Raw genomic sequence first — 19,365 nt, 5'->3', positions numbered from 1 at the left:
TGGTTGAGTAATCCAAACTCATTGTGAGCCAAAGACTTCTCTGGAAAGAAGCAAGTGGGGTTTAACCAGCACTTCCAAACAGAAAGTCATGGCAGGTGAGGAAGGGCAGATCTCAGGCAGGGTGTGCATTCAGCTGGGGAGGTAGCTCCCAAAATCATCTCTGAAGCCTGCTTTGCTGTTTCATTCTAGTTAATTCACACATTCACTCATTAACTCCATATGACCCAGAAATAACCTCTGTAATCCCTCTTCTGTGGTGTTTCACGTCACTGCTTTAGCACATCCATCCCTGTGATGTGAAATCATGTTTCTCCCACTTTGCTCTAGCAAACTTCACAACTTCTTACTCATCCTGAACAGCTTTATCTAATCAAGGCGTATTCTGGTTTAAATTTCTGCTGATAAGTAGAAAAAGGAGGCTGAAGAGAAACATTGCTTTGGCTGCATCTGTAGCCAAGGAAGTTGTAAAGCACAATCACCAGCCTTGACTGGTGATTACATAAACCCACATTTTTTTTTCACTATGACAGGGCACACAAGGGAAGAACAGACCCTGTGTTTTGAGTTTCACGTGGCCTAGACCTGACCTTGCTGTGCACCACAGGCTGTGCAGGTCAGGTTATCCAACCAAGCAAAGGATGCTCGGGTGCCCCAAGCCTGTTTGATGCTCCTGGTGGGAGACACAGCTATTTCTGCAGAGCTGCTCAGCTCAGTGCCCCCTGCTCAGCCTTGGTGTGCCATGGAGCTCCCCAGGGATACTGGGGTGGGAAGGGAGAGCTCCCCTCGGAATTGCTGACGCAGACTGCCTGCAGAACGCTGCTCTTCCATGATGGCTAACAGCTCCCAGGAGCAACACAAAGCACTTGCTGACTTAGGGGCTTACACTGTTTCTCCCATCGATTTTGGATGCACACAAGGCTGTTTTCCATCTGTGCACCATGCTCTGCTCTGCAGGTAGGCGTGGCTCTGCCTGCACGGGGCTGGAGTGCTTTCGCCAAAAAGCATTTGGGAAAAGAAGCAGAAATTAGAATCACAGAGTCGTAGAATATTCTGAGTTGGAAGGGACCCACACAGATCATTGAGTCCCACTCCTGGCCCTGCACAGGACAACCCCAAAACCACACCATGTGCCTGAAAGCGTCCAAATGCTTCTTGAACTCTGTCAGGCTTGGGGCTGTGACCACTTCCCTGGGGAGCCTGTTCCAGTGCCCAGCCACCGTTTGGTTGGAGAGCCTTTTCCTTGCAAAAGCCCCAGGGGTGAGCACTGCTTGACAGCGGGAGCAAGTTTCCTGAGTGTGCAGGAAACAACTCAGGGAAGTGCCAGATGCAATGGTACACAAGTTTGGTGAGTGGCTCACAGAGCTGGTCCCAGTCCTTGGACAGGAGAATGTTGTGGGTTATTAAGACAAGGAGAAGTGAAGCTTTGTGTGCTGTTAGGTAGCGAAGGAGCTGTCTGAAAAGAGAGACTGTTACAGGGCTTGTGCATTGTGGTGTGTCAGGATTTTCAGAGGAGTGTGAGAATAGAAGAAAAAAAAAGTAAAGGCACTGAAGGAATGAGTTCTTAGGTTGAGCAGCTCATTCAAAGCAACAGAAACTCTCGGTGACAGGAGGAAGGCACATCAGGAGAACAAATATTTTAAAACTTTTTTTTTAATAACGGGGATGATAGTTTAGATTTGAAAAATCTAACCTGAATTTTGAAGGTTCAAAGTTCTGAACACAGTAATATTGTGAATAAGCAAAGAAAACAATACTGCATTTGGATTTTTTTATTTCTGTCACTGAGAACCCACTCGTGAGTGACACAGAAATATTTGTTCAGCATACCTGAGGTGGTTCATCTGTGTCAGTATGGACTAAAGAAACCTCATGGACTTTTTATCAATCACCACAACAAGGGCCAGTGACTTAGGACAGTTTGCTGTGAGAAGTGAGCTAACAAGACCTGTAGAAGTTCATTAAATTAAGATAAGTATGGCTAAAATTCTGGACAAAGGGTAATTACAAGAAATTTCCTGAAACTCAGCTATTAACCCAGCAATTATTTGGAGATTATAATCTACAAGTAAGATGCCAGGCCCATTAATTATGGGCATTTGTCAAACTATTCAAGAATTATGGGTGAAAGTAATTGCTGCAGAACTGCTCATTAGTATTTGTAAAATTATGACCATATAAACTGGAAGAAAAAGCTCTTTGAAGTGATTTCAGATAAGGGAAGCTATTGAAAAAAATTGTTTAAAGATATTGTAGCATGGTCTTGGTTCAGAGGATTTCTCAGGGAATGCAGAGTGCAAACCAATATACAGATTCAAGTTTGTGAAGGAGCCCTAATCCTTTACATATCTCATGTTCATTCTTAGTACCTTTGCCTAACACAGGAAGAATACAAGCCTGTGCATAGGGTGAGTTACTGAGAATAAATACTGTTTTAAATTGTCTAAATTTAAATGCAGTAAATTCTGATAATCCTAATTTTACAGACCACTGGCTATTGTAACTAAGGGCTCTGAAGAAGGTACTGGGTTTGGTGGTACTGGAATGGGTATCATACCCGTTGCTAGTCAGTCTCTATTGTCAGGTTCAATTCACAGGATCGATTAGGTTGGAAAAGACCTCTGAGATCATCGAGTCCAAACTGTGACCCAACACCACCTTGTCAAACAGACAAGGGGAACTGAGTGCCACGTCCAGTCTTTCCTTAAACTCCTCCAGGGACGGTGACTTCCCCACCTCCCTGGGCAGCCCAATCCAATGTCTAATCACCCTTTCTGTGAAGAAATTCTTCTTAATGTCCAACCTAAACCTACCCTGGTGCAGCTTGTGACTATGTCCTCTTGTCCTGTCGCTGCTTGCCTGGGAGAGGAGCCCGACCCCCACCTGGCTACACCCTCCTGTCAGGGAGTTTTAGGGAGCGATAAAGTCACTCCTGAGCCTCCTTTTCTCCAGGTTAAACACCCCCAAGCTCCCTCAGCCTCTCCTCATAGGACTTGTGCTCCAGACCCTTCCCCAGCTCTGTTGCCCTTCCCTGGACACGCTCCAGAGCCCCGATGTCCTTTCCCCCTGAGAAACTACCACATCCATCCACCGACACGGGTGGATTGGGGTATGAATAAAACACTCCGGCACCAAACCACTAAACCTGTGCTTTCCCCATGAACACTGCTGCACCAACAGCACCGAGGACACCTCCCCAAAGCGCCTGGGGTCCGAGAAGAGCCGGGTGAAGGACGGGGAGCTTCCCGCCCTCAAGAGAAGCCGAGGTGTGGCGGTGCGGGGCCGCCCCCGCCCCTCGCGGCGCGCGGAGCACCCCGGGAGCGCCGTCCTTCTGCTCGCCGGCTGCCCGCCCGCAGCCTGATCCCCCCGGCGCGGCCATCCCGGCCCGCTGCCCGCCCATCCCGCTGCCTTCGCCGGGGGAAGGGCGCGGGGGCCGCTCCGTGAGGGCGATACCGCCCCGGGCGGGGCGGGGCGGGGAGGGACGGCCCGTCCGCAGCGCCCGTCACGTGACGGCGGCGACAGCGGCGGGGACAGCGCCGGGACCGCGGCCGGGCCGCCACCGCCATGGGCAGTGAGTGCGGGCACGGCCGGGGCGGCGGGCACGGGGCCGGGGCAGGGGGCACTCAGCGCGGGCAGGACGCGGGTGATGGCCGGGGAGGCGCCGCCGTGCCCCGGGTGCCGCCGCAGGCAGGGCCGGCGCGGCGGGGACCCTCTCCCGCACAGGTGCGGGGCTGCCGGGCACCGCTTTGTGGGGGGGTTTATTCCCCTCTAGCCCTGCCGTATCTGTCTATATCTATATACACACTGTGTAGTTTATATATAGTGTACAGACTATATGCTGCATACACATACATATGTGTACATAAGTATCTGAAGGGAGGGTGCCGAGGGGATGGATCCAGGCTCCGCTCGGTGGTGCCCAGCAGTAGGACAAGAGGCACCGGGCAGAATCTGATGCCCGGGAAGTTCCACCTGAGTGTGAGGAAGAACTTCTCTCCTGTGCAGTGACCGAGCACTGGAACAGATTCCCCGGAGAGGGTGTGGAGTGTCTCCCTCGCTGGAGATATTCCAGAACCGTCTGGACACAGTCCTGTGCCATGTGCTCTGGGATGGCCCTGCTGGAGCCAAGGGAGGACCAGATGACCCAATGTGGTCCCTTCCAGCCTGACCCACTGGGATTCTGTGTTCAGGTGGAGCCGTGCACCCTCTGTGGAGTGAAGTGCACCTTCTGATGAGCTCTCCAAGGGCTTGGGATAGGGAGAGAAATGTCACAGCAAAGTGTAAATGTAAACGTGGCATTCCGACCCAGATGTTACTGACAGTGTAATAAACGCATTCTACAGTGTAATAAATGTATTCTCTCCGAAGAGGAACTGGTGGTTGATTTCTCTATCTGTCCCAGTGTGTTGGGGCTGGGAACAATGTCCAAGTTTTGAAGGACAAATTTCCCACCAAAAAAAGTGTGTTTGATTTTATATTTTTTTTTTAAATTGATTTCATTTTTCTTTCCAGAAAAAGAGCTCAAAGTGTTGAGTTTTTTTGTGTTTTTAAAGGAGAAACAGCAAAGAGAGTGCTAAAATAAAATCCCCTGAAGTTGTGATCAACATAAGTGTCCCACTGATTTAAATTACATTTTCTAAATGTATTTTAGCGATTGAATTATTTTTTCCAGCTAAATACTTCTCTAAAACACAAGATTCTAATCTCTACATGGATACTTTTTCATGTCAGTCCTTTGTTTCTGTGTTTAACTAGCACAGACTGATACTAGGTCACTTATTTTTAGATGGAATACAATTTAGTTCACTTCTGGTAGTATATACAGTGCCTCTTCTCTAAAATTATTCCAGCTGTGGAAAAAGGAATGGGTCAGTTCTGATTAGAACAAGAATTCTCTTTCACCTTTTTGCCTTGTTTTCAACTTGTTTTAAGAGGGTGTTCGTTTTCAGACAGTTTTGGAATCTAAATCAAGTTCTGTGAAGTTTTATAAATGCATAAAGGTTCATTAATGTATTTCTCTCTCTTATTTTGTGTGTGTGTTTGTTTTTCTGGAACAGTAAAATTTTTAGAAGTTATTAAGCCGTTCTGTGCAGTGTTGCCTGAAATCCAGAAACCGGAAAGAAAAGTGAGTGCCACGTTATGTTCTTCTGTTGGTTCACAGATAAGAGAATGTTGTGATATTCTATCCAAGCTCTAACTTTAACACAGAGAGTGGGCCCTAAATTAGGACATATTCTTTGGAGGAGGGGGAACCCATGTTAAGGTAAAAGATTACCACGTTGATGAATTCTTAGCAGCCTTCTCTTAAGTTGTTCCCCTCAGTAACTATGCTAACTAATTATTTCTTTTTAAAAATCTCATTTCTAGACTGAGTTTATTTAGTTTCAGCTCCATGTGACTTGATATATTTTAATATACTAAAGCAGAATTTTCAAGCTTTATTTTCCTGTGGATACCACTGTTGGCTTTGAGCTGGCTTATATATTACTTTGAAAAGGATTGCACTGTAATTCAGGAACCACAAATTGAGTTCTTCCTTTCCCACATACTATTTCCTACTCCCATAGCTGTGATTCACCTTGCTGTAGTGGGAAGGTGATGTCTGATACAGTTCAGGTAACTGCTCCCTGTTCACATACTGGATGTGACATTTCTCTTTGACCTGAAGTTCATTTACAGCTCATCTCTCTAGTCCTCCAGCCCCAGAAACTCCTGCCATTTCTTGGCACATTTTCTAGATTAAAATCAGTTGATTCCTACAGATCATAAAGAGACCTGCCTTGTCCAAAAAAACTCCAACCAAATACCATTTTTTACTTCCAAAACTCAAGTACTCAAGCAAGTACTTACTGCTCAGGTGACAAATGTGCTAATCAGAGTAACAAATTGAACTAATATGCATTGTTGTGACTTCCATGAAAATTCCTTCGGAGCTGTATGTTGGTTTTTATATTCTTACAAGGAAATGCTTAGCTGGGAACATGACACCATCCAAGAGAATCCTCTTTTGTTAATGAGACATTCCCAAAGGTTAGGATTGGATGCAGAGAGGTTTATGCCAGTGACCATAGCTGAGCCTGCTGGATTGAATGGAGAAGATACAGTAAAAACTGATGATTCGGCCTTTCTGGAATTGATTTTTAGAAACATTGGGATCTGTTTGTTCCATCTGTCTTACCTTGTTGCTTTCCAGCATCTTCCAATCTTGGGACAGATTTCTACCCAAATTATTTAGCTCAGACAAAGGTGTTTTCAGAGCAGGAATCTCCAGAGTAGAGCCTGTGCTAAGGTTTGGATGCACCAGGTGTGGATGGCAGGTCCCCATGTTTGTCTCTGCAGTGGTGAACCTTGGTACAATTGTTTGGGTCTGATTTATGGCACATCTGTGATTATCAGCCATCCCATTTCTGTCTAGTGAGGTGAGTGAGAAGAGAAAGCTGAAACAAATCTACAGATCCTGATGTTTCTGTAAAGCTCACTGACAGGTGGTGTTTGCCTGAGAGGAAGAGGAGCTTGGTCTGTCCTTGCCCTCCCCCAGCAGATGAAGGATGCCTAGAAAGGTGCCAAGATTCCTGTCCTCTCTCTTTGGGTCACTTTGTCTTTGCTGCTGTCTGGGTCCCTGTCTAGACAATGGCTGCCAGTTGCCAGCTTTGTACAAATATGAAGTGAAGATACAATTGGGAACATCTTTCTCAGGCTGAAGAGCCCTTTGACCACTTCAGGTCATGTTCCTTGCGTGTGTGTAGTCTATCAAATAACTTTGGTCGTTCCATATGACTGTAATTCTTTGTAATTTATTGTTTCCTTGCAAGCTGTCACTGGCAGACATGATGAGTGATGGTTTTAGTGGATAGGTTAAGGCCAGGACGAGAAATGAAGATAACCAAATAGAAGAAGACATCTGTTTTCATTAAACCTGTATTGATTGTTAAGTGAAGATGATGTTTTGATTCAGTTGGGCTCTCATTGAATCATTTTGCCATTATTGTTGATGAGTGAAGTGTTTTTTTCTGCCTCTAGGGAGTGTTGCTTTTGTGTTTTGGCCAACTTGATTAACAGAAGCGATTGCTACTTTTGTAGTTACTGGTATGGGTTCACATTTCCCTCATGCACAGATTTTCTAAATAGAACACACTGTTCAGAGCACCAAGATGATGGTGATTAAGTCCCTTCATTTTCACACGATTTAAGGAAAATGTCAAAGGAAGAAAATGTCCAATTGAATCAGATCAGATGGTGAAATGTACTGTCCCTGTGCTTGTTAGCATTTGTGGCTGGAATATTTCGGTACCAGTCTGTATTTTGCTGTTCCTGGCATATGGATTTGGATGCTTCCTTTTTATTTTTTGTCTTCTTGACTCACAGAGGCTGTTTTCCTTGTGAGTAACTGTGATTTGGGTGATGCAGAATTCCTCTAATGCTCATATTCACCACAGCTGTAGGGAGAACCAGAGCAGTTGTAGACCTTGATCGATACCTCCAAAGCCAAGGTTAACTGTGAGGCTGCAGAGATAATTTGGTTAAGCATTTTTGGTTTTGGAAGTCTGTGCTTAAAATCTGAATTGTGGAATTCATGACAGCCCTTGGTAAAATGGGTCAGCACTAACACAAGGTACTGTTTGGATTTATTTGCTGCTGTCACTATTTTTCTTTTTATAACTTCGTACTGAAGTATTTTTAGCATCTGCTCTCTTTTAAGAGTGAGGCAGTATCAGTAAATAAATTAAATTACTTGGGTTATTTTGCTTCTAAGTGTGTGGTTTCACTTACAAAGACGTAACTACCTTCTGGGGTTTCTTTTGGTTGAGGAGCTGTGCTGCTGCTGCGTTGGTTTGTAGCTTCTCATTTGTGGGTGTTCAGTACATACAGAACCAGGCACTAATCCTTTATCTTGTTGCTTCTCTACAGGCAGATTCAGTGGTTGGAGGCAAAGGGTTCCAACCATTTCTGCTCGCTCTCTCTTACATTTTAGTTCCTGTCAGGTTGTAGTAGCTGCTCTGCTCTTGCCTACAGTGAACACACTCATCCTAAGGTTTACAGTCTGTGGAGGAGAGGTGGGACCTTGAACCTAATGCTGCATCTCAGCTCTCTCTGGTCTCTTCAAGTGCATTTCCTTCTGTCTCATGCTTTGAGTAATTCTCTGGTTCCAATTTAAATCTTGTGATTCTTCTCTTCTTGCACCTGGCACTGGCTGGAGGTGCCTCAGATGATGTGACCCTGAGATTCTCTTCAGTGAATTAGTGACTAATGATCATTGATCTGGCATTCTTTTTAAAATAATATGTACTCCACATCAATAAAAATATCTTGGAGGGAAACAAAGAGTCTTTAAAAATTATTTTGTGCTCTGTGTCTATGAACATAATGGTGAATTTAAGCTTCCTCTAACACCCTTTAAAGAACTTAATTTTAAATGTTTTGAATTGCTGTCCAAAACTTACAGTTCTTCTGGTTTTTATCACTTGTCTTCACAGCAGTTAAATCTCTTTAAAAACTTAACAGTGCTTTATTTAATAACTTCCAGCCTTACAAAAGAGCCTCCAATCTGTTGTAGCCCAGAGCACTAATCACTGAAGATAAGTTTTTTGCATTAATCTTTCATGTTTGTTCTGGTATGTGTACCAGCCACTCTGTTGCTTTTCTGTAAATACCCACTGTGTTAGAATAGTATAGATAAAATATATTCTACTGACTGAATGTCACTGTGCTGTCTGCCAGATCCCACAAAAGTTATCTGAAATCATATTAAAAATTAATTCCAATGAGAAATGATGCCTTCTGGTTCAGTTTCTTTGCACTGGGTTCTGAATGATGCAGCTTTTAGTGCTGATGTGAGAGAGCAGTGAAAGTTCTACCCACAATGAACACGTTCATCTCCGCTCTGTCCTGCAGATCCAGTTCAGGGAGAAGGTGCTATGGACGGCCATCACACTCTTCATTTTCTTAGTGTGCTGCCAGGTGGGGACCAGTGTTTTCTGTGTTCAGAAATCGTGTGTTCTGTGCATGCAAAATACACTAAAAGTGCAAAAAGTTCTTGTTTCCCGTTGACCTACCCAGTTTCAGTTATGTGTTTTTATGGTTAAGTATTTAAAGTTCAGTTCTGATTCTCTGAAATAGTCTTTGTTACTGATTATGTATGTTTTCAGAAACTAATGCTTTTGATTGAGTCTGAAATACAAAATGTTCTTTTCTTGTAATGAGGGTCCTATCAAATGATGGTGGTGGCTGCAGGGTAAACAGCCAATCTAATTATTTACTGAGCAGCATAAACAAACTGAGCAATTCAATGCATTGTTTACTCTCTATTCATAGCTACATTTAAATTTTAGCAGTGACAAGTGTGAAAATGAAATCAAAGTGACTGGTTTTACCCAATTCCTCTTGAACAAGGTGATGGATTGTAAAGATGGCAGGAAAATGTTTTTGTGAGGTGGTTTATGTTGACATTTAGAACTTGGGGTTTTTTTTTTTGACTGTACTGGTAAAATTGTTGGCTAAAACCCCCACAAAATGCAGGTCTGTGTAAACATTTATGTGATCTTTATTACTCATAGTTGTAGGCGTGCCTAGAACCTGTGCTTGGGTTGTAAACAGTGAAGGTATTTTTGCTTTTCTTTAAAGAATACCGAAGAAAGTGAGAATCCATGTGTTTTTACCTGATATATATATATATATTTAGAACCTCTTGGAAGATTTAAAATGGACCATACGTTTCAGAATTAATCTTTTTAGCTTATATTTATTAATTCCAGACTGTGGAGCAGTAGTTTAACAGGTTTTGTTTTCAGCTCTGAAGGACTGTTTAAAGGCTAAAACCCAGCTCTTGTACCTACCTGTTTTTTGGAAAGAGGAGGTGGGAGTGACACTAGAGCTGGAAGATCATGTGATTTATCTGTGTTTACTAGAACTGGATATATGTACAATGAGAATTTTGTACAATGAGAATTTTGAACGTATATAAAAGGTTATAGTAGTTGAATAAGGAAAACAGGTGGTGCAGATCAGAGTTTTCAGGAATTCATCTATAAGATTGCCTGGGTTCCTGAGGTACTCTTTTTGTGATTAAGAAGAGTTTTGAAGAGCTCAAAATCCCTCAATATTGACATGCAGAATATTGGAAGCTTTGTATGAACTTGTCTAACTTTGACAGTTCCATATGGGATATTTCAAAACATATTTCCAGCTATAGAACTTTAATATTTAGACTTCTTCTTTCTAGAGGTTTCTGCTTTTTCCTGTAGAAGGGTCTTAGTTTAGTCCTCTGAGTCATATCCCAGTTGGAGGATTAAAATAGATGGTGTCGGTACTGCTGGTTTAATTAAAAAAAAAGATATTAAACAATGTAACAGTTGAGTCACTGCATGTCAAGATGTTTGTATTAAAGCATGCTAATTGTGTGTTTCTGTTTAACACTTGTGTGCACTTTGACAGATCCCGTTGTTTGGAATCATGTCATCAGATTCTGCAGATCCCTTCTACTGGATGCGAGTCATTCTTGCGTCAAACAGAGGTTGGTGGGTTTATTCCTCTCTCTGTTTTCTGTCAGGATAAACAGACCAGGAGAAAAACAGTCAGCTGTGAAGTGTCACCCAACCCAGATGTCATGGTGAAACACGTTGTAATGTTCTTAACACAAATGTAATTACAATTGGTACTCGAGGAGTACTTCGCCTTAGGAGTGGGATTTCCTTTGACATGCAGATGAGATTAATCTTGATTCTCAAGTTTTGGGATGATTCTATTTAGGATTACAGAGCAATCTCTTTCTAATTAATATGTGGGACAGGGAATGTTTTGGCTTTCCAGTTAGGAGCAGCACTAATGTGCAATCTGAGAGTGTTGACTAGAAAATACCTCATAATAGTTTAACAACATTATGGGTGATTAATTTTCATAGATGGGAAAGCTAAAAGCAGAGATCATTAGACATGAATTTTAGCAAAACCAAACTAAGTTTAAATTTTAGAGCAGTAAAGTGGAACCCAACCAAATGTATAAGAAGACTCAAACTAATGCTAGAAGTCTGAAACTTAAGATGAGTGACCTGTCATGCCTGACTCTAAATGAGGACACTGATCTCATCTGTAGCTTGGAAAATTGGCTGGAAGTAAGAAAATCAGTGGAACCCTCTAACCTGAAGGTACTGTTTATTTAGGAATGGCAAATTTTGGCACACCAGTGAAGATAATAAATTAAGGTAGATAGGTTTTCTGCTTCAAACTCTGCTGCAGAATTTGCACATAGAAGTCTGTGTCTCACTAGCAGTGTATGATACTAAATATGCTGCCCACTGCCCAGACAGAAGGGGAACAGTGGCCAAGAAAAGACCATAAAGACTGTGAAAGCAATAAAAAGCAGGAGTGGGAAAGTGAATTTTCATTTAAATAAACTGACTAGAAGTCATTGGAGGATGTGAGATAAAGGCTTTTCAACATCCTAATTTTCTGGCTGTTGGAGGAGTAGATATTTCCGTGAGAGATGATGTAATATGTAACATGTAAGCTCTAGGATACAAGTATGAAAGAACTAAATTATAATAATGACTTTAATGCTTTCACATTTTACATTTTGATAGCAGGAAAAAACTTTAAAAAAAAAAAAAGGAAAAATAGTTGTGTGATGAGGCTTAAGGTTTCTTAAAAATTCAGGCTGAAGTGAGAACTCTGGTAGTTAGACAGCAATGAAAAGAAGGCTCCAGACAATAGGGGAGGTGCTCAAAACCCCTTTGTGAAATTCAGATCATTTATTAAAGGCTCTTCAGAAAATTAAGCTGCAGAGGGATAAGAGGGAAAACCTAATGGCTTAAGAACTGGTTGAGAAGATAAGAAGAAATGTCTGAACAGATCTGTAAGGTGCCACAAATAGAATATTCCTACTTCTTTTCATCTTCAGAAGCATGGTTACAGACCATGCTTCCCCTGTCTCTGGTTCTCTTTGAGACTTCACAAGCCTTCAGTGGCTAAATGATTGTTTATTAATATTTTTCTGAGTAATTTGATGATGGAACACTACTGCACTACACATGAGTTGCACTTAAATGTACAGAATTGAAAAGAATTGTGAGCTGATTCTTTTGGATCTGCTTAGTGGATATTGTGACTTAACATCAGAAAAGAAAAGGTGCATTATTTGGGTCCTTTGAGTGACCATGGAAAAGATGATGACCAAGTAATTTGATCTGGCTTAACTAAATTTTCAACTTGTAAAATGTGTTCTTACCCAAACTTTTTTTCTTTTAAATTCCAGCTTAAGAAATGTGGGAAGTTTGATCACTTGCTAGTTCTACTGCTTAATTTTAATCCACATTTTCAACATTTTAGTTTTGCAAGAGTCTTCAGATAAGAGAAAAGTTTCTGGTATTAGCTGAAGGACAACTTAGGTTTCAAAAAGTAATTTCTTGGAATGCTGTGGCTCCAGAAAGATGATATGGAAGAAGCATTCTGTATTGAGATGGGCATTATCAGACATTGTGGATCTGCAACATATTTTTGTGACCTGCAGAATTAAACTTCGGGAAAATGTGACAGTTGAAGCACTGGCAGAACAAACAACCAGGGACAAGGTGCTGTTCAGGGGTTGGTTTCTTGAGGATATGCCAAAAAGCTGAGCTTCATTGTGCATTGGCCTTTACCATGATTCCACAAACATATTTGTAGTTAAAAGCTACATGCTGCCTTCAAGCTTAGAGATTTTAACCCAGCAGTGTTTTGTGAGGGGATAACTGTTTTGTCGTACCTGTACAGGAATGTGCATGTTTGAAGCGTTATGAAGAATATTCTTTATATGTCAGAAACCTTTCAAGAGACCTAATTCTTTAGGAGAGGTGCTTGAATGGCAATTGTATTCATTTTTCTTCCTGCTTAGGTACCTTGATGGAATTGGGTATCTCCCCCATCGTGACATCGGGTCTGATCATGCAGCTGCTGGCAGGAGCAAAGATCATTGAAGTTGGGGATACTCCAAAAGACAGAGCCCTGTTCAATGGAGCTCAGAAATGTAAGCACTGCTCCAATCAAAATTATTAAGCATATTTTTATTCTTGGGAAAGCAGCCAAGTGATACTAGAAATGAGATTTCTTTGGTAGGTGACTTCAGCAGATTTTTTTAAAGGATTTGCTTTCTCTCTTGTTTTAGTATTTGGGATGATTATTACCATTGGGCAAGCCATTGTGTATGTTATGACTGGAATGTATGGAGATCCTGCTGAAATGGGTGCTGGAATTTGTCTTCTTATTATAATTCAGGTTTGTAATGAGCTATTTTGTGTGTAACTGAGACTGGTTAGATACAGTGTAGCTGGAAGGAAAAATCTATCTAAGTCTGGGTGACTTCTGTTTATTTACTTTTAATGCTATAAAGCATCATCCTTTGTATCTGTCTAGAAATGAGAAATTCTAAATATTTCATAAAGGAGGAGAAAGCTGGGATAGTTAATATCAAAAGTATTTCAGATAGGAGTGGCTGCTTAATTGAAAATACAGGAATCAGTGGACTTTGAAAGCAGTAGCTGCTGTTCAGTGCTGTGGAGGATTTCTCACTAAATGGCACAGGTGCAGCTTTGAGACCTTCTCCTGTAGAACAAAGCAGTAAATGCACAAACTTAAACATTTGGTTTCAAAAAGTGCTTACTGAGTAATCTGTTTGCTCCCTCTGCGTTGAAAAGTCCCAGGGCTCATGGCCAGGTGAGATGTGCAGGTGGCAGAATTACTGCACAAATGATATTTAGCTGAAAAACTTAATGATCCCTCTCCAACACGATGAAAAATACTGAAGCAGGGAATTAATACACAGTTCTTGACTTGATTTATTCTTGTTTCTGCTGAGTTTTGTTTCTCTTCCCACAGCTGTTTGTTGCTGGTTTGATTGTGTTGCTGCTGGATGAGTTGCTGCAGAAAGGTTATGGTTTGGGGTCTGGTATTTCCCTGTTTATTGCTACCAATATCTGTGAAACCATTGTCTGGAAGGCTTTCAGTCCCACTACCATCAACACTGGCAGAGGTACGTGTGCTGCTACAGTTACAACGTGTTTCAGTGGGTGTATAACTACACATGAACTATCAGATATTGGTTGGATGGCTATTCAAAAAAAGTTTTAATGTGTAGTGATTCACTTCTGCAGTCAGTTGTCCAATTAACACTGAAGATGGAAATGTTGTCTGACTTATGTGAATATTAATAACCTACAAGTTTGCCTTTGCTGATTTGAATTGCAGAAATTCAAATGGGACTGGAAGGCCCTTGAATGAAAATTTTTGGATTTCCAAACTGAAATAGTCTCGTTTTTTAGCATCATTTAGTCCATGGAAAGAGAACATAGGAAATGTTGTACATGCAGAGAGTTGTTCATGTTCCAGCTGTTGTTTGGGGCTACAGGACACTTTTGTAGTTGGTGCCTCTGAATTACTTAAAGCTGGTTTGATTCTTCAGAGGCTGCAATCTCTTCAGTCCTCAGCCAGTCTTTGACAACATCTGGTTGTCCTGAGACCTCTGAAATGGCAGGTTAAGCTACAGCTTGTCTGCATTAAGAAATTAACTAGTGACTGCATTCATTTGAAATCCCGAGCCATGCTTTTAGTTTCTTTTCATTTGCACCTGATTTTCAGTAGTTCTGTTGCATTTTATTATTGCTTTTCTAAAGTTATTTTTCTCCTCGTTTATTATTTCTTTCTTCCAATCATCCTCCTGCCCCCAGAAAAGAAAGGAAGAGTGTATTCTTTCATGAATGTGACTTTTATGTTTATTTTGGTTTTTCTAACCGGGAATAATGTTTTGGTAGATCATTCTACATTCCATAAGCTAAAGCAAATCCTGTATTGTGACATATTTGTTGTAACAGGATTTATGTCCTGTTGTACCAGATTTTTTATGTTATTCTTAAAATTTCCAGAAGAAAGGGTTTGGGGTTTTTGTTTCAATGTGTTTAACTTGGAAATTAAAATTTCTTTTCCCTTTTTGCTTCTTGCAGGAACAGAGTTTGAGGGTGCTGTGATTGCATTATTCCATCTCCTGGCTACACGAACCGACAAAGTCCGGGCTCTGCGGGAGGCTTTTTACCGACAGAACCTGCCCAATCTCATGAACCTGATTGCTACAGTGTTTGTATTTGCTGTGGTCATATATTTCCAGGTAAAACTCCTCATGGTAGCTCTGTAGAAGTGCTTATGGACCCTGGACGCTGCAGTCAGTGGGAAAAGATGGGAAAGTTTAAAGCAGAGTAACTGAAGTGTCTTAGCTTTGAGTAAGGAGCTCCAATATTGTTATTTCAGAAACATTCTTCTGTGACAGCACAGCTGTTAAATTTTATAGCCAGGCCTACTGGTACTCAGTGTGTAATCTCACATTCCATTAAATGCCAAACACAGTATGAGAGTATTTTTACTAAAAATGGCTTCTGGAACTGCAGTGGTTGCATCACACCAATAATATGCTTGATACTCATCATTGACTTCAAAGAATACTTTTGGACAGAGCTGGAGAACTTTGCTTCTTTGAGGTGTGTATGACGCAGATTTGTTCTAGAAAACAGCCATGTAATTGATGCATAGCTTATTGTTTTTTCCCTAATTTTCTTGAAACACTAAGCCAGTGCTCCTTTGTAAATCTAAGTATTTACTAAAATGGACACTACAGGAGGATCCATATTGAGATTTTGTGTGTGTGTGTGTGTGTGTGTGTCTGGCTAAAATTTGATTTTTTTAATTTATTTTTTTAAGTTGTTGTGTCTGAGTGCTGGCCAAAGAAAAAAACAAAAAAGAAAAAAAGAATTATCAGGTTTTCAAGTCCATGTGGTTTTTCTTGGGTCTACTGAGAGAGGATCCTGCCCCAGAAAACAGAAGACACAAGCCTGCTGGTTAATTCAGTTAAAAGCCATTACAGGCTTTTATCAAACCCTGTTCTATAAAATGTATTTTGGAGGAGCATCATTTAGCAGATGAGAAATAATGTTTATATAAGAAGAATGTAATACAACCAAGCAGTAACACTTGAAAATCCTTAAAATTTGTAATCCAGACTGTAGCTGAAAGCCTTTGGGCTTTGCTGCCTCAGACCTTGCCCTCCTTGTTCATCTAGCAAGAACTCCATGGTCAGGAATAACTTTGGGGCATACTGGGAATACCTTCTGTCTGGAGATAAACTTGGTGCATTGGTGTTATTTTCCACAGGGATTCCGAGTGGACTTGCCCATCAAGTCTGCCCGGTACCGGGGGCAGTACAGCAGTTATCCCATCAAGCTCTTTTATACCTCCAACATTCCCATCATCCTGCAGTCTGCCTTAGTTTCCAACCTCTACGTCATTTCCCAGATGTTGTCTGTTCGTTTCAGTGGCAACTTCCTGGTGAACTTACTGGGACAGTGGGCAGTAAGTACTTATAAAATTATTTGTGTGTATTCCTGCATTGTCAGACTTTGGTATTTAACCAGCAGAAAACTGGAATGCTTACTTTTTAACATTTGTACATAAAAGCAGTTTTAAACCTGGAGGAGGAATTCCTCTGTAAATACAGGATAGGAATGTGGGAGGTCTGTGAGAAATAACCAGCTGCCTTTTCCTTCCCCTCCCAGGATGTCAGTGGTGGTGGCCCTGCTCGCTCGTACCCCGTGGGTGGCCTGTGCTACTACTTGTCCCCTCCAGAATCCATGGGTGCAATATTTGAGGATCCTGTCCATGTAATAGTTTATATAATATTTATGTTGGGATCCTGTGCGTTCTTCTCCAAGACTTGGATCGAGGTGTCTGGCTCATCAGCAAAAGATGTAGGTGTTCTGCCTGTTTTCAAACAGTGCCCCTGGTTTAGGACTGACCAGCCACTGACTGATCAGTTGTTACCCTCACTAAATGTCTGGTGACTGTGAAACACTGCAGCAGTTCCATAAAATAATGTTTTTTGCAGGTTGCCAAGCAACTCAAAGAACAGCAAATGGTGATGAGAGGCCACAGGGATACCTCAATGGTTCACGAGCTTAACAGGTAAGGAAATGTTGACTTCCAGCTGTATGATTAAGAGTGCAGGGGAAATGTCAACTAGAATATATGTTCTCAGAAAAATCTGAGACCTGTTTTCACTGCAAATGGGAAGATTCTTCCCGTGTAGCTGTCTTTCCTAGTTAAGCACAAGATGTTATAGCAGTAGGATAGAGGTAAACCTGTAGTGTTGATTTTTAAGTGGCATAATGAGGGAATTTGAGTTGAATCTCTTCTGTGTTTGTAAAAGAAAGATACCTTGATTTTCACAAGTGTTTTATTTATTACCATTACTGACCTAGCATGGCACTACCAAAGCTGTATTTTACACAGCAAGTAAAGCCTGCAGAGCTATATTGAAAGATAGATTGATCCCTACATATTTAAGTCAAAGCAGTTACTCATAGTACTGTGGAGGTTCCATGGCACATATCCATGTAAAGTTGTTCAAACTGTGAATTGAAAAGCTTTGCCTGTGTTTGGTTATTCACACAGATTTCCTATCACTGAGTATTTATTTCAGTTTCTACTGTGTTTCTACTGGAGGACAGTAAGAGCTCATGGCAGGGTTGCATTTGCAATGCTAAATTTATTGCTTGATATTCATAGAATTACAGAATGGTTTGGGTTGGAAGGGACCTTCAAGATCATCTCCTTCCAAGCCCCCCTGCCGTGGGCAGGGATGCTGCTCACTACACCGTGTGTAGGTGTCATCCTACAGGGTCCCATCCAACCTGGCTTTGAACACTTCCAGGGATGGGGCATCCACAACCTCTGGGCAACCTGTGCCGGTCCCTCACCGCTCTCACAGTATAGCATTTTTCTTCCTGATATCCAGTCTAACCCTGCTTTCTTTCAGTTTATTCTAGTTGGTCATTTTCATAGTAGATATGTTGGTAGAATCCTCAGATGAAAATCCATGGTTGTGAATACCCTTTTCTTTCCTGTTTTCCCTCTGGTACAGGTATATCCCCACGGCGGCTGCATTTGGTGGTCTGTGCATCGGGGCCCTTTCAGTACTGGCCGACTTTCTGGGAGCCATCGGCTCCGGCACTGGCATCCTGCTTGCAGTCACTATTATTTATCAGTATTTTGAAATATTTGTAAAAGAACAGGCTGAAGTCGGAGGAGTAGGTGCATTATTTTTCTAGATGTCCAAATATTTCATGGTTTGTGTGAAAGGGAAGGTATTTTGACAACATGCGTCATTTAGTCGAATAATGCTCTTTTCTTTTGACTTGTTTTCAAGTGCTACGTGTCCCATTCCTGTCGTGGGCACTGAGCAATGCCTGTGTGCAGCATTAGTACCAGCTGCCTTAAGAATAAAGTTTACATTATCTTGTTTAAGTATTATTATCTAGTGTTGCCTGTAATGCTGGAAACAATTCATCTACCTTGCTGTTCAGACACTACAGTGAGATGGTAACATGTATCAGTTTGAGAGCGGTAAAAACGCCTTTGCACACAGCAGTAAAATGTTAATTTAATTTCCCTGCCCTTAATAGGAAGAAAAAACCCACCTGAGTTCAGATTGCCATGTGCCAGTATTCCTGACAAAATTTATTTGTACGTGTATGATACATTAATTTTTTATACTTTTTTAACTCCCATTTCCCCATCACTGAACTCAGCACTCCTTATTCCGTTGCGGTGTCTCCACCCAGGCACCTTTCCCTTGGCTCCAAGGGTGGGCAAGCAAACATTTTACCGCGGGCTGATACTCATCTCACCTGTGAACTGGTTCTGGGGTGGATTTGCTGCATCCTGGGGCACGTTGGGCTCCTGCCCTGGGCTCCTGTGGGACATCCTGGCAGCGCCTGTCACGCTGGCAGGGCGGCCCAGCAGTTCTGTTTAAACATGTACTTGTGAAAACTGTGCCACTGAAACTTCATGTCCACTTCGCTTTTGTGAGTCTAAAGAACAAGGCCTGGTTCCTGAAGCTGTGTGTTCATAGGAGGGAAGAGGGGAACGGGGAGTTCCTGCTGGAAACCTGTCGCACTTTACAGCGGCGATGTAACAACTGTGCGCGTTAGACAATAAACTTATTTAATTAAACTCTCTCGTGGGTCTTATCTGTGCCAGGTGTCATTCATATGCAGTTTTTTATCATTTCTAACATGCCTTGATAGTGAAGTAGGTTTGGAAAGCTCCCTTTTTCCCTCTTTATTCTTCCTCTTTCTAGAATATAATTGATTAGTTTTTAGCAGCCTTAATTAAAAAAATCAAACCTCAAGATTCCTCCTTTTAAATTCATTGAGCTCTTCTGCTCTACTGTAATCAATTACTTTTTCCCTTTGATGTCACATTTCTTCTTTCTTCTCTCATGCTTAACTTGAAAGTAACTTTGTGTTGCTTGTGAAGGTAAGAAAATCTTAAGCAAGTTTTTTGCTTCTTTTCTAAGCTG

General features: G+C 41.7%; 1 protein-coding gene across 1 annotated transcript; it reads left to right on the top strand.

Moving 5' to 3' along the window:
* Nucleotides 1-3,509: 3,509 nt before the first annotated feature.
* Nucleotides 3,510-19,016, top strand: SEC61A2 (Sec61 translocon alpha 2 subunit). Its single transcript, XM_017807771.1, has 12 exons — nt 3,510-3,568; nt 5,055-5,122; nt 8,890-8,955; nt 10,429-10,507; nt 12,862-12,993; nt 13,132-13,241; nt 13,842-13,995; nt 14,963-15,123; nt 16,161-16,358; nt 16,562-16,753; nt 16,891-16,967; nt 17,926-19,016. The coding sequence occupies exons 1-12, from the start codon at nt 3,562-3,564 to the stop codon at nt 18,110-18,112; spliced, it is 1,431 nt and encodes a 476-aa protein (XP_017663260.1). The 5' UTR covers nt 3,510-3,561; the 3' UTR covers nt 18,113-19,016.
* Nucleotides 19,017-19,365: the final 349 nt, after the last annotated feature.

Source organism: Lepidothrix coronata, unplaced genomic scaffold (genome assembly GCF_001604755.1).
Source record: "Lepidothrix coronata isolate B3197 unplaced genomic scaffold, Lepidothrix_coronata-1.0 Scaffold20, whole genome shotgun sequence".
Classification (NCBI taxonomy): Eukaryota; Metazoa; Chordata; class Aves; order Passeriformes; family Pipridae; genus Lepidothrix; species Lepidothrix coronata.
The sequence above is the reverse complement of the archived record's forward strand: the minus strand, read 5'-3'. Positions and strand labels throughout refer to the sequence as shown.

Excerpts from the sequence above, each read along its gene's own strand:
- SEC61A2 (XM_017807771.1), top strand. Across the intron at positions 16,359-16,561 it reads ACTTACTGGGACAGTGGGCA|GATGTCAGTGGTGGTGGCCC; the intron begins GTAAGTACTTAT and ends TTCCCCTCCCAG. Across the intron at positions 16,754-16,890 it reads CTGGCTCATCAGCAAAAGAT|GTTGCCAAGCAACTCAAAGA; the intron begins GTAGGTGTTCTG and ends TGTTTTTTGCAG.